General features: G+C 37.6%; 1 protein-coding gene and 1 pseudogene across 1 annotated transcript in view; one reads left to right on the top strand and one right to left on the bottom strand.

Annotated features, from left to right (window-relative positions):
- The window catches only part of MET (MET proto-oncogene, receptor tyrosine kinase), a 112105-nt gene that overhangs the window by 49011 nt on the left and 47536 nt on the right, over positions 1–15558 (bottom strand). Inside the window, exon 3 of the mRNA XM_042922737.1 lies at positions 9234–9425. Coding sequence (XP_042778671.1) covers positions 9234–9425 — 192 coding nt within the window. The remainder of the gene's footprint in view (positions 1–9233; positions 9426–15558) is intronic.
- Positions 6401–6512, top strand: LOC122214717 (annotated as a pseudogene).

The raw sequence follows: 15558 nt of genomic DNA, 5'->3' as shown, positions 1-15558 counted from the left end.
AACAATCAACTCTTAGTACCCTTTTTTTCTCCTATGTTTTTTGCTCTTTTTAATATCATTTCCCACATCTATAATAAGCAATTCCTTCCTAATTATGAGGTCATCATCTTTGACTTTATCAAATATCTGAAGTCCATCCAAATGTTCATTTCCCAGAAAGGATTAACCTTTATCTCTCTTTTCATAAAGAAGCTCTTTGCACCTCTGGAACTGGAATTGATTTAGTGTATTCCCTAAGACTTCTTGTCTGGAGAGCACCATATATATGGTAACTGAGCCAGTCATTGTGCTAAGAGCTTTAAATGGACATTTTGTTTACTTCTCACAATAATCGTACAAGGTAGGTACTAATATTTTCCATAAAGAAAATAAGACAGAATTTTAGCTAGGAAGTACAAGAGTCAGGTTTCCAAGGAGCTTTATCTAATGCTAGAATCTGACTGCTTGACCTCTTCTTAAACACTCAACTGCTACACTCTTGGAGCACCAGAATAAATACTAATAAAAAGCTTCAACTCTGAGCTCTCAAGAGCCACTTGTGAGTCAAAGCATTAAAACAAATTTCCCAATATATTTGCCTTGCAATCCTCCTTGTTTCAGCAATCTTGGCTGCACAAGTTAAGTGTGCCTAAGGAGAAAGACTACGTCTGAATAGTTTTTGATGGTACAGAGGAAATGTTACTTAGTAGAGCCAGTGAGCTCTACTTTTGAGCATGAGCTAGGATGAGTGGGGCTTCATACAGAAAATGGGATGAACCAGAGAAGATGGGAAGGCTGTGTGGAAAATTGAGATACCTGGAATTTTAAGCAGAGGTCATATCACAGATGTAAATACCTTTTTGTTGATCATTAGCCCTTTCTCTACAGGTATACCTACTGCTGTAACATGTCAAGAACGCTTTTCTATCATTAATTTCTCACTTTATCTTATTGCTAGAATTCCAAATAATGGAATAACCACTTTAACTTCAAAATATCCCTGAAGCAATGCTTTTAAGAAATTAGAAGTTCCTTTTGGTCATCATGGAGATAGTTTCAAGGACAGAACTAAATCTGGCATTTAAATTTAATGCTTAGGACAAATCGTTTGGCAATCTTAGGGTAAGTATAAAATAGAAGAATGGCAATTATCTTTGAGTTTCTACTACGTTGACAACTAATTTTTAATGTTTATCTCAAAAAATACCCGCCTTTTTCTTTAATGCTCCTGAAAATATAAGACTAATATGTTTGGGTGTGAGGGACTAGGGAGGAATCTAAATGTACTTGATTGTTGTGGCTGTGATCTCAAATGATATGGGAGAAGACATGGGGAAGAAATATATGTACAAATAAAATAAAACCTTTGTGGTTAGGCTCCAAAATCCATAAACCTCAGTAAAATAATTCTGCATGATGTATCTTCAAATATGTAAGGGCCAGATTCCCTTACCCATGCACAGAGTTCTATTTATTTATTTATTTTAAAATATTTTTTTAATTTATTTATTTTAAATCTTTACTGTTTATTTATTTTTCAGAAAAAGAGACAGCGTGTGAGCAGGGGAGGGGTAGAGAGAGAGAGGGAGACACAGAATCTGAAGCAGGCTCCAGGCTCTGAGCTGTCAGTACAGAGCCTGACATGGGGCTTGAACTTGTGAATTGCCAGATCATGACCTGAGCCGAAACTGGACGCTTAACCAACTGAGCCATGCAGGTGCTACTAGAGCTTTATTTTTGATTAAACTGTTTCAAAATTTAATTTTCCTTAAGAATGATGAATACAATTTAACATGAGATATTTGTATGGCGCTTTCTCTTCATTTTTTTAAAGTGGACAGTTCAATGGTTTTTGGTATAGTCACAGATTTGTGCAACCATCACCACAACCAATTTTGGAACATTGTCATTATCTCAAACAGAAACCCAACACCTCTTAGCTATCACCTTCTTTATCTCCTCACACCCTCCAGTTTCTTGCAACCATGAATCTACCTTCTATCTCTATAGATTTCCCTATTCGGGACATTTAAATGAACTGAATCCTACAATGTGTGATTTTTTTGTGACTGGTTTCTTTAACTTAGCATAATATTTTCAAGGTTCATTATGTTAGAACATGTATCAGTACTTCATTCCTTTTTATTGCTGAATAATATTCCATTATATGGATATACCATGTTTTATTTATGCATTTACAGCTGATGGGACATTTCGGCTGTTTCCATTTTCGGCTATTGTGAACAATGCTACTATCAACATTCATATACAACTTTTTGTGAGAACATATATTTTCATTTCTCAGGTATATACTTAGGAGCAGAAATGTCAGATTTACAATAACTCTATATTTAACTTTTTGAAGAACTGCCATACCATTTTCCATAGGTGTGCACAATTCTACATTCCCACCAACAATGTATGAGGGTTTTAATTTTTCCACAACTTCACTGACATTTGTTATTTTCCATTTTCTTGATTATTTATAGCCAACCCATAGTTGTGTGAAGTCATCCTTCATTGTGATTTTGGTTTGCATTTCTCTGCCAAATGTTTGCTTAAATTAAGTAAAAGGCAAGCTTACTTCTCGAGATGTACAGTCTCCCACCATTCCTCCTGCCCAAGACTGAGAACCTGGGTATTACTTGCTTAGCCTCCCAACCTGTGTCCTAAATATCCCCTCAGGATCAGACTGGACTTCTGTACAACAAGGTCCTAGAGAGGCTGGAGATGGGAAAGGGGTAAAAAATGGAATAAAAGTGGATTTTCACTAGAAGAATCAGAGTGGGAGATGCAGCACACTCCCTGGACCCTATTGCCTTTTTTTTTTTTAAAGTTTATTTTATTTTGAGAGAGAGAGAGAGAGAGAGAGAGAGAGAGAGAGAATGCACACAAGCAGGAGATGGGCAGAGAGAGAGAGAGAGAGAGAGAGAGAATCCCAAGCAGGTTCCACACTATCAGTGCAGAGCCTGATACAGGGCTTGAACTCACGAACAGTGAGATCATGACCTGAGCTGAAATCAAGAGTTGGACACTTAACCAACTGAGACATCCAGGCACCCTGGGCCCCACTGCTTTTTGAAGATCAAAGTAGCGCTCGCTTTGGCAGCACATATACTAATTGAGGATCAAAGTAAATTTTCCTTTTGTAAGAACAGAATATATACAGTTCAATTTCTAGGCAAATAGAACTGAATGGAACCTGTGATAACATCTAGACTGATTTCTAATTTAAAAACAAAGAAAAATAGAGGACTTTTGTTAGGGAATGAGGAAAACTTCATTTGTCATGAAAGATGATGCAAATTGTTGGAGTTTGAAACTCAATGAGAAAAAAATGTGAATTGAAAGAAAAAAATGTGAGAGGAGATGACACCATTAATAAACAGCCTGGGTTGTAACTGGGTGTGACCTTATGGATCTAGAGTGGATCTGCTTTAACTGTAGTTCCCAATACAGGATTGGGCACATAGTAGGTCCTAAAGGTATATCTATTGCCTAAATATATGAATGGCCTGAAATAAGAAACTCACTTAAGTCTTGATGAAGGGGTAAGGTTTTTAGACGTTTCAGATATTTACATAACCTCCAACAGTTCAATTTGCATTTTCAACGTATGGCTTCTAATGCTTCTTGCTTCTTGCTTACTGCAACAGACTGGATGTTTGTGCCCACCTAAAATTCAGATGTTGAAATCTTAACCTCCAATGTGATGGTGTAAGTAGGTGGGGCCTTTGGGAGGCAATTAGGTCAGTAGGACAGAGTCCTCACAAATGAGATTAGTGTCCTTATAAAAGGGACCTCAGAGAGCTCTCTTTCCCTCTTTCCACCATGTGAAGATACAGCAAGAACAGCCATTTATGAACCAGGAATCAGATTCTCACCAGAAACCAGATCTGCTGTATCTTGACCTTGAACTTCCTAGCCTCCTGAACTGTAAGAGATAAATATTTGCTGTTTAAGCCACCAGGTCTATGGGAAATTTGTTAAAGTAGCCTGAACTGGTTCAGACACCTGCTTTAGGTTTACTATCTTCTTCAGTATGTGAGAGAAATTGGTGTTTCTATAGCAAGAATTCAGATATGAAGAGTGGAACCATTTATTTCAATCAAGGTAAACATCTAGTTTTCTGGAATGGAAAAAAAAAAAAAAAACCCAACAAACAACAACACGAGAAACAGAAATTGCTGATTGGTGCTGACAGCTCAAGAAATAAAAGTCGTAAGACAAAGTACCAGGTGGTAAGAGATGAATTAAATGAAGCGTTACTGTGTTCTTTCTTTCCTTTATTCTTTTTGGTAAATGGGCATGAGTGCTTCTACACCAACTTGATACTACAAAAGCCAGGTATACACAAACAGCACAATAATTTTCCTTATTGCTGCACCACTGATGTGGGTGTGTGTTTAAATTTTTTAAAATGAATCATTGTGAGTTGAAATGAGTCAAAACCAGATTGAGACTTCTGTAAAAAATATCAAGCAACTAAAAACCAAAAAGACTAGAAAATATAAAAAAAAAAATTAATCAGTACTTTCAAATCAATACTCCAAATACAGTAATTGTAGGATCTGTCAATCTATACACAGAGTATATCTGTTTTTGAATTTTAGAAGTGATAAAAGTTAAAAAAAACCTACTGATTCGTATACTTCATGTTTTAAAATGTGTTTCTACTCTGTCAATAAAGCACCCAAACAAGAAATCCTAGTTATTTCTTACTACCAAAAAACAAAACAAACAAAAGCTTACCATTTTCTCAGGGTTTCAAATATTTATGTTTTAATTTTCTATGCATATAATAGTGTATAAGATATATGTATTTCAAGAGCATGCATGAATTCATTTTAGGAGATATACATGCCCTAGGTTTAAATTTTAGTTATAGATAGAAGTCTGAAATTATTATTTATAATGGGTTCTCTTTCAAACAAAAGAAGCCTCACAATTCATGAATATATTTTCTCCTAAAGAAATATACCAAATCAGGGGCACCTGGGTGGCTCAGTCAGTTAAGCATCTGATTCTTGATTTCATTTCAGGTAATGATCTCACGGTTTGTGGGATTAAGCCCTGCATTGGGCTCTGTACTGACAGCATGGAGCCTGCTTGGGATTCTTTATCTCCCTCTCTCTCTCCCCCTCCCCAGCTCGTGCTCTCTCTCAAAATAAATAAATAAACATTTAATAAAAAGAAATAAACCAAATCTACCATTATTTAGGGATATAATTAAATCAATGATGTACACATTAAAAACAAGGACAGATGATATTTTATCTGAGCATTTTATAAAGGAGACCAGTAAATCAACAATCCCTAAAGAGAAATGTTGTTTATTTGCCTGGGTCTCTGCTGGATGCTCATATCATTCATTTGTTACTCTAAAATAGCAGTAATCCCAAAGATAATGTATGCTACAGGCTTCCAACAAAAAGCATTGACATACCATGATGGTGGTACAGGAACTGAAAGAATTTGAAGACAGGATGTCAATAGATGAATTGATTCTTCTTACTGGAAGTGTGTAATTATTTTTAAGTTTACTGATTACTAACATAATCCTTTAAGTAATGATCATAAGTAATGATCACAAGCAAAGGATGTCTTTTTAGGTGATCCCTCTGTCTTTTTAACTTTCTTGCTTATGATCCAACTAGTCCAGTTAAGAGGCACAAGAGAATAGGGGTGATGAGTGGGAACAGCCTCAAAGAATCAGGGAGAGGGGAAAAGGGGATGGGAGAAGAGTAAGGATGATGCCAAAGAACCAAGGGACAGCTGTGACAGTGCCCAGGCAGTGGCCACTGTATACAGACAAGGTAGCTGCCCAGTGAATGTTTGTGGAACTGAACTTATAAAGTATTGAAAGTGCCTTCCTCCCCCCAACCCACCCGATATACTCACTCTCTCTGGCCTGACAGTCAGGCACAAATATTTTAATAGCAATGCCTTGCATCTAGAGATTAAAGGCCTTATATGAGAGCTTTAAAAAAATTATATATATATATATATATATATATATATATATATATATATATAATTTTGATGTAAATCAAGCAAGCATTATTTTTGCAAGCTGATTAGATGAGGAGCTCAGAAGGGGAGACGTGGGCAATCCCTGTGAATAGTCCTGTGATCTTCATGAGTAACGGTCCTCCCTCTCCCACGTAGCCCTGCACATTGTGCTAATGTTCTCAAGCCTTGTTCTTTTCAACATCCCTTCCCCATATAAAATTTGTAAGAAGCCCCATTCTCACTGTTCACTTATACTATCTTGAATAATACTTATCATACTATTTTACTTCTAAGTATCCCAAGAAGGTGATCACACAAATAAAAACTATTTTAGAAATTTGTATCTATGTTGAATTGGTGCTACAGAAAGACTCTAATACATGTGCACATCAGTATATTTAGATATATCATCGCTTCTCGGCCTTTTGGCTAAGATCAAGTGTAGTATCTGTTCTTATCAGTTTAGATATATCTGCACCTGTATGAGATAAGTCACACATGTTTAAATGTTAGAAACATGTCAAACATGTCCTCTCTTCCATACATACGATATTGTTAGCTAAACAATATAATTCTTTCTAACCAAATAACCACTGTGAAATACCTGATTCACTTTGCACCCAACAGCTGGGGCTGAAGCTTGTATTCCCAGCCAGAGCTGAACATAAGCACAATAGGAAAGGCAGAAACAGCTGCAAATTCATGAGAGAAAACATTTGCAAAGCAACTCTGCCTTTAGGCTTCAGGGTAGGAAGGAAGTAAAAGTCATTTTTCTGTTCCTTTTCATATATGGCACCTGCCTTTGGAAAAAAAATTATGTCCATTCTATTTTATAACAGAAAATCCACAGTATTACTAAAACACAAGTTGTAGGAAAATTAGGCCTGGCCAGAGATTTAGCACTTTAACGCAGTCAAAACATTTACAGAACTTGGTCCACAGTTACTACTTGGCTAGCTTAAGCTAGAAGTTCCCTAGGTCTTTGCTGCCGCTGGACTCCTCCCCCAACATTATTTGCTGTAAACAAACTGGATTTCAGTGATGTTGACTGTTTGATCCTTCAAATGCTTTAGGTTTATTTACATAAAATTTAAGGGACTGGAATTCTCTTGGACAAGTGTCAGAGAAATGAATCCTATATGTGGGTCTCAATAGCCCTTTGTCTGTATGTCTTTGTCTTGCTGTCTTGATATCAGGTACGTGTTCTTATCTCCCATACTAAAATTTTAGTTCCTTAAAGGCAGGTTCTGTGTCACTGCTTCCTTTGCTTCACGTATTTGCCTAGTAGAGCAAAGTTAGTAAGTTCTCAGTGCATATCTGATGAATTAAGAACCACACGGTTTAAAAAAAATCAGTGATATCAGCACTTTCCATAAAATAAGTATCTACTTACTTATTTTCCTCTTTAATGTTTTGGATGCACAGATAATGGGCATAATATTGCTTCTTTTATGAAAATACTGGGAGATAAGAATAAAACACGTGTCACAGCATTTCTGTCACAATGAGACTGATGTATGACATATCACTTAGGTGGTAAAATCTGTCACACAGCAGAATTTACTCAGTTATTAAAGTGATCTATCTAAAAATGGGATTTTATTAGAACTTTAGAATCTGGAAATAGGCCAGGAACCTTTTGATGTAAAAAAAGTATCAGACCTAAAGTGACTATAGAAAGCTTATTAATATGAAACTGGATGAATGAGGTAATAAACAATTTAGAACAAAAAGAAAGAAAAAATAAAGATAACAAGTCAACATAGTGAACATCTTAGGAATTCAACAGATGCAAGATTCTTTCATCCTCCTTCAATTTTTTTTTTGGAATTCTGCAGAATAATATCAGTGTCAATTAAAAACACATTTAAACACAGAATTACATATTTTACAAGGATAATAGATATGACCATAACTCAAATACTTCAGAGTGCATGCAGAAGGGGACTGAGATTATACTCTTCAGATTTTGAGGAGTTAAGACAGAACTAACTGATCTGAGGTGGGTAAATAAGAACACTGGGCTGGGAGAAAGGGGAGGGGAGAAAAAGTATAGTAATTAGAAGCAGTGGGAGGAGGGGAGACCAAGTGTGGAAACATTTAGATAAGAGGATATATATGATTAGTTTTGAGCTAGGAAGGTTTTATTTACATTTTATGACTTTGAAAAAATTCCAATATATCCAACTAGTGTAAGAAAAACATGATTTAAAATATGGCAATGACCGATATCCATACCACTATTAACAACAATGGTAATTTTAAAAGATATATTTTGTAAAAGAATACAGATAGAATATGTACAGATGGGCAAGTCATAGGAAAACATCATTGTCCTCAATTGGCTTACCAGAAGTCACTGTCTGATTAGGATGTTAATTACATCAGATTATTATGAAATAAGAATCTCTCTTTAGAAGAAATTTCTACTCTTTGTAAAAAGTCAACATTTCCATAGATACCCTGGTCATTCTGCATTAATCAAGATCCTACTAAGAACTCATGTTGAAAACACTACTCAATTACTATTAAAGAAAACAGATTCAACATAAGAGCATTTTAATTTCTGCAAAGTGCTATGATTCTTGTTTTCTGGAAACACAATAATTGCAAGTCTGAAATGTGAATTTTCACTTATAGAAATACTGTTGCTATCCATTAAAATCATTTATTAATAAAGTCCAGATTTTTCTCCCCCCAGTATATGAACTTCTTTGTGTCTGACCCCATCCTTTTGCAGAATCAGGAGAGCTGGAGTTACAATGGGATCCTGATGATAACGTCCCTTCCTAACTCCTGCCAATATTTCTCAATGATGTGAATGTTTCTTCTCATGGAGACACACGGTTCACACAATAGCTCTCCTTTGATCCGTAGCTTCCCTTGAAATAGGAAAACATCGCCTGGAAGTGCTTTAATTGTTTCATTTTATTTTCCAATCATGTGACAGAAATCATGAATGGAAAAAAAAAACAACAGCAAACAAAATTCTAAACCATTCTGGGCAAGAAAATTAAAGCAACCACATTTAAACTGAAAGCTTCAAGAACTTAACAAAAAAATAGGCTATATACTTCATAAAGAGTGGACCAGGCTTCATTGTCTGGCTTTCAGTCTGTGTCTCTAGCTTTTACTGTGATTTTCACTTTACAATATCTGTAAATACCTTCTGTAAAAACAAAACCAAACTAATTGAACAATACCAAGTAAAACAGCCACAGCCACTCTCAGAAAACATTTACCTGCATAAAGCGACCCTCTGACGTCCCAAGATTAGCAATGGTGAGGTCTCCTTTAATGAAGGTGGATATAGATGTTAAGAGGACTTGGTTGAATTGGCCCATGAATAAGTCAACTCGCTGCAAAGCTGTGGTAAACTCCGTTCGATATTCATCACTGCGCACTTCACAGCCTGATGAATTTCTCAAAAGTGTCTGGAATAAAATATGGTCATAGAATTAATGTCAGTCAGATGCGAACAAGCTGGTAAGAAACTTTTCAGTGTGTCTTTTCAGAGCTCAGAGTAGAATAGCAAGGATAACCATGCAAATAAACAAAGAGCCCCAGACAGGCAGAAATTATTCTAGTGACCTACATGGCTCCAGTACTGGTAGGTGCTGCTATGTGTATACAGACTTTAACTGGGGTAAACCTTACTATCACAGTTTGCACCATGGTTGAATATGTACATACATAAAAATGGAACTTAGTGGTGCTAATAAAAGAAAAACAAAACTATAGATGTCCCAGTCCTGGGCATAAAGGTATTGCTTCTAGCCTGGGTGGCTCAGTTGGTTAAGTGTCCGACTTCAGCTCAGGTCATGTTCTCACGGTTTGTGGGTTCAAGCCCCGCGTCAGGCTCTGTGCTGAATGCTCAGAGTCTGGAGCCTACTTTGGATCCTGTGTCTCCATCTCTCTCTGTCCCTCCCCAGCTCAGACTCTGTCTCTCTCAAAAATAAATAAATATTAAAAAAATAAAAAGGCAGTGCTTCTAGCAGGCAAGTCCAATGAGATGGATTTCAACTGGAATAATAATAAATGTTAGAGTCATACATAATACATTATATATTTTAAAATACAATTTTAAAATAAAATTTAAAATGTGTGCCTTTGTGTGCAGTGAGGTGGTAGGGGGGTGGTGGCTGATAGATAATTCACCAGGAGGCAGTGGAACACAGACCCCAGACTCAAGTTCTGCATCAAATCCTAGTCTGTCATGCTTATTTGCCTTACACAGACCCTATAGCCTCTATGTGTTTGTGAAATTCAGGTTATTCATTTCAGTCTCCCAGGAAAATCAAGAGACTTATAGAAATGTACCAACCTTGCATAGCTGTTATAAAAGTTAAATGAGCTAATTTACAGACATCTTTTACCATAGAACCCAGCACCCAGAAAATCCCACTGAAGTATTTGTCATTATTATGGTAAAAGGCTCAAAAAAATGTAGAAACCATGCATCAAATGCTGCAATAGTTAAATTACTAAAAGGCAATTACCACTCAATCAGGTATTTATCTTTTAGGCTCAAGTGCAAAATTTTAAAAATATTGTTCAATTATATATGTCAGTTAAGCACTGTGGATCCCTTCCTTCACCTTGACACTTCAGTATCCTGATTTTCCTTCTACTTCTTACACTGCAACATTTGGTCTCTGGTGTAGGGCCATCTACGTCAGGGTTTCTCAAGGATCCATCCTAAGGCTGCTCCTCTCCTCACTCTTCACACTCTCTGTAGGCAACCTCTGTCTCTCCCATGATGTCTATTGTCATTTAGTTGACACACATTTGTACCTCCACCCTATCCTCTCCTCTGAGCTGACCATGCATATATCAAATTGCCTATGAAATACACACTCAGATGTCTCCAAGACCTCAGGTTCAACACAATCAAAGTAGAAACCATCATTTTCCCTCATGCCTGATCTGATGATACCACACACCCTAATGGATGGTTCTATCATTCCTCCAGATGCACAAGTCATAAATCTAGGTGCCATCCCTGATTCCTCCCCATGTACAGTCGATCACTTATTTTCATCAGTTGCAGTTTCTAAATATCTCCTGGATCCATCCAGTTTTCTCTGCCTCCATACTTCAACCCTTATTCAAGCTATCCCCTCCCTTTCCTGAACTACTACAATGGCTTCCAAACTGGACCTGCCACATCTGATCTCACCCAATCTCTTTCCAGGTCCATTCTCTACACTGCAGCCAGATTTTTTTCCCCCCATAAAACACAAATCTCATCACATCACTCTTTTTAAAACACTGAATGTCCCCCTACTGTTCTTAGGATAAAAGACAAAAATTTTAACATGGTCTGATGAGCCCTTCATCATCTGGATCCTACTGAACTTTCCAGAATCATTCTCATTGTGTTCTCCTTTGCACTCTGTACTCCAGGGAGCTGGCCTTTGGTCAGTTCTCCAAATATGCCATATGTCCTCTCATTACAGGGCCTTTGCACATATTGTCCCCTCTTCTTGGAGTGATCCTTCCACCTTCATTCATTTTATTAACTGCTATGCCTCCTTCAGATCTTAGTGCGTCATCATTTCCTTAGGAGGCCTATCCTGACCTTAATATCTAGGTCAAATGCTTCTATTACAGACTGTCATAATACATTTTACCTATTTGTCATAGCACTCACAGCTGTAACTATTTGCTTGTGGATTATGACTGAAGTCCCTGCCATCAGAGACTCTGCTTGTTCACCAAGGTATTGCTAGTAGTAGATGAAATATCACACAGAGATCTTTAATAAATATTAAGTGAATGAATGAGTAAATGAATCAATTATAAGTAGAGAGGGAATGAGTGTGGAGATGTAAACTAATATTACTAAAGCTTTTTTTTTTTTTCTTTCAGTAATAGGTACAGGAAAGAGTTTATAAAAAATGAATAGAGATAAACATTAGAAAAAAAAAAAGCTAAAAAAACCAAGGCTGGGTGCCTGGGTGGCTTAGTCGGTTAAGTATCCGACTTCGGCTCAGCTCATGACCTCATGGTCTGTGAGTTCGAGCCCCGCAACAGGCTCTGTGCTAGCAGCTCAGTCCCTGGAACCTGCTTCAGATTCTGTCTCCCTCCCTGTCTCTCTTTCTACCCCTCCCCCACTCATGCTCTGTCTCTGTCTCTCAAAAATGAATAAACGTTAAAAAAAATTAAAAAAAAAAAGAGGAATGAATAGAGTGTCTGGCTCCTGACTGTACTGATAAGACATTTGGGAATTAGTAAATGGAGGGCGGATAACAGGAGGCAGGAGGATAAACAAGGAAAATGAAGTCTAACTTGTTAGAAAAAGAGAAAAAGTTCATTTTTACAGATTTTTGTATGTAGTTTCAAGTTAAGGAAAATTATTTGAAGATCAGGAATTCTCTATTATTGTCCTATTATATTTATAATAATTAGAAATATTTATAATAATTAGAAAGCTGTCAGAGTAGATTTCAAACCAACTTAGTGTTTAAGAACAAAGTGAAATAAAAAATTCAGTTATCCTTATTAACTTTTATGGTTAAAAATAATCTACAATACTGTTTTATATAGCAACAAATATTTCTTCATTTTAAGTGGCAATAAATTAGCAAACAAAGAGTCTCAGAGATGCAAAACCTGCTGACTCTTATAATTAATGAAATGTACTGGTTCTAGACATTTATTTTGATATATTAATGAGTACTATTTCACTATTTAATTAGAAGCTTTTCTTCACTAAAGTACTATAGATTGCTCTGAGGAATAGCAGATAACTGAGACATACCAGCAATTCAATAGTAACCGATTAATTGGTAATTAAGTTTCCATTGGTGATCAATCATCCATTTTGCAGATATAGTCAGAACCAAGGGATACTGCTTAAAGAAGCAAAGACTAGTTTTAAATCAAAGAGCATTTCAAGTATTCCATTTCAGAAGTGACTGCTCTTCAGGGTCAGTATCTGTGGTTGTTTTGTTCCTTTTCTTGCTTGTTCTTACTTTTTTTCTATGTCTAGACGGCATCCTGGGAACCTAAGGCCTCAAATTTGACCTAGTGGAGATATGATGGATTCATTGGAATATGAAAACAATTTGCTGCATGTGGAGTAGAGTCTTAGATTATAAACTAGTAGCAGGCTTCTATCAACAAGATGCCCCAAACGGTCTTATTCATCTTTTATCATCCCGCCCTGTATTGTGCCCAGCACACAGTAGGCATTTAATAATAGCTTCCTTAAAAATTAATGCATCTGCAAGGTACCCAGAGATAAGCCCATCTGCCTACCCAGCTTGCTTTGTTGTCTGCTTGCTGAACTGGGCCAGTGGGAGAACGGAAGTGAGATGGGCCTCGGAGTGTCTGCAAACCTGCAAGAAGTCCTCAATCTTTTTTTTTTTTTTTTAATTTTTTTTTTAACGTTTATTTATTTTTGAGACAGAGAGAGACAGAGCATGAACAGGGGAGGGGCAGAGAGAGAGGGAGACACAGAATCTGAAACAGGTTCCAGGCTCTGAGCTGTCAGCACAGAGCCCGACGCGGGGCTTGAACTCACGGACCACGAGATCATGACCTGAGCCGAAGTCGGACGCTTAACCGACTGAGCCACCCAGGCGCCCCCTCAATCTTTTTTAAATGGAGGGAAAGTAACACAACCAGAACTCTGAATTGTATGTCTGTTTCCTCACATGTAAGGCATAAATGTAGAACTCTGCACCTGACTCAATTCACATTTATGTATATTCACGTATATTTACACTTTTAGGTTTCTCCTTTAGGAAATAGTAAGGTCTCTAAATGGTACCTCCTCAAGGACTAACTGTATTATGTCTCTATCTCCCTCCCCCAAATAAATTCCTAAGTATAAAAACATTGCACAGTGCTGGAATAGGATCTACAGAACTCCTTGATCTTGAAAAATTATGTAATTTGGAGCTAAAAAAACAAATATCATGTCAGATCCAAATGACATTCAGATTTTATAAATCACAGATTCCTAACCTTTTTCTTTTTCATTTTTCTCCATAGCAGAGATCTGCAGGAAAGGACTGGGGCCACAAGCTTCTAGGAGAAAGTAACATTCCAGCATTCAGTGCAGGAGAGGGGACTACTCCTTGTCTCTTCCTTCTGAGAATCCTGACAAACTCAATGATTGGGGTCAGGGTGGCAGGAACTAGCTTACAGAGCCCCATGTTGTCTTTGAGTTTGAACAGAATTTTAACTCTCAGGGAACCCTGGTTTAAGCTCTCAGCATTGCAAATGTAGGAAAATGCTCTCTACTCATAAATCTCAGTCTGAGTCACTATGTGCCTTAAAGGAAATGTATTTGCTGCTCATTTGTTCAGGGAAGACGGGGAGGCTTCTTCTCACAACTTTACATACAGTTCCTGGGTACAGCATTTGGAGTGATTGGGTGGAGATGGGAGACCTACAGATCTACTGCCAGGGGTCTCCTTGCCACTCGTGTTTCCCTCAAAGCCAAGAGGCCCTGTGCTTTGGGGTAAAACTGAGCATAGCTTGTGGAAGGCAGTTCTCTAGTAAAAGCTGCTTTGGGGCACCAAGGAAGAGTCTACAAAGGTTTCAGCCCAGCACTAGTTGGAGAGTCAGACTAACTCTCTTTTTGGTAACAAAGGAAGGAAGGAGGAAGAAAGGAAGGGATGGGGGATATCTGTCTTTACCCTGCACCTACCTACACTGTGCCAGGCACTGAGTTGGGCATTTTTACGTGCAGGCCGATGCGCAGCCCTGTAAGGTTTTCAGTTTTCAGGAGTAGGAGACTCAGAGCAGCCAAGGGTGCGGCCACAGTGGCCGATTCACGCTGGAACTGGCATCAGAACTGAAACAGTCATTAGAATTCAGTTCTCTGTGATTCTCAACCTCATGAATTTCTTCTGCTACTGTTTACTATTCTGGGCAAAGTTCCAAGAATTGCACAATTACAAAAACGGAAAGGGCCTTAGAGACCATCTTACCCCAGCTCCTCATTTTAAATATGAGAAACTCAAAGTCAGGGAAATTGTACCTCTCAAAAAGTTGGAATCATTCAACAAAAGTTATCAATTAGCATGTAAAAAACCTACAACCCTTCAAAGTACGAAATGTGGATTCACTCACCCCTGATTGCTTTTCTGAGAGAAAGGCTGGAATTAATTATTTTTTTTCTGGATAGTGGCATAAAGATGACCACTAGCATTTTGGGCTGTTCTAATCAGCTTGGCTCTCAAATCTTCCTCTCTATTGCCTATTTTGGTTTATGAACATTAACATGTTTCCACCCAGGTAATTCTAAAATTTCAGTCAACACCAACGCCTCTCTCTTGAGCATTTCTCACATCCAACTAGTTGCTCAATTCCTCTGACCTCTGGCTACAGCCCTCCAGCCACTCCTGCACCCCTGCCCTAGGCTAGTGTTTCCTCATTGGCCTTCCTGTCTTCCATCTCATCTGCCTTGAAGCAGTTATGAGCGGTCACTCTCTTCTTCAAAACCTTAGTTGCTTCCCAAAGGATTGCAGGAAAAGCCCGCACTCCCTACTATGGTATCCACACCTGCCTTAGTTTGTTCTTAAGTCTTTTTTCCATTAAAGTGAAACGTCA

The sequence above is a fragment of the Panthera leo genome, chromosome A2 (genome assembly GCF_018350215.1).
Source record: "Panthera leo isolate Ple1 chromosome A2, P.leo_Ple1_pat1.1, whole genome shotgun sequence".
Classification (NCBI taxonomy): Eukaryota; Metazoa; Chordata; class Mammalia; order Carnivora; family Felidae; genus Panthera; species Panthera leo.
Note: the sequence above shows the minus strand (reverse complement) of the source record. Positions and strands in the feature narration are given on the sequence as shown.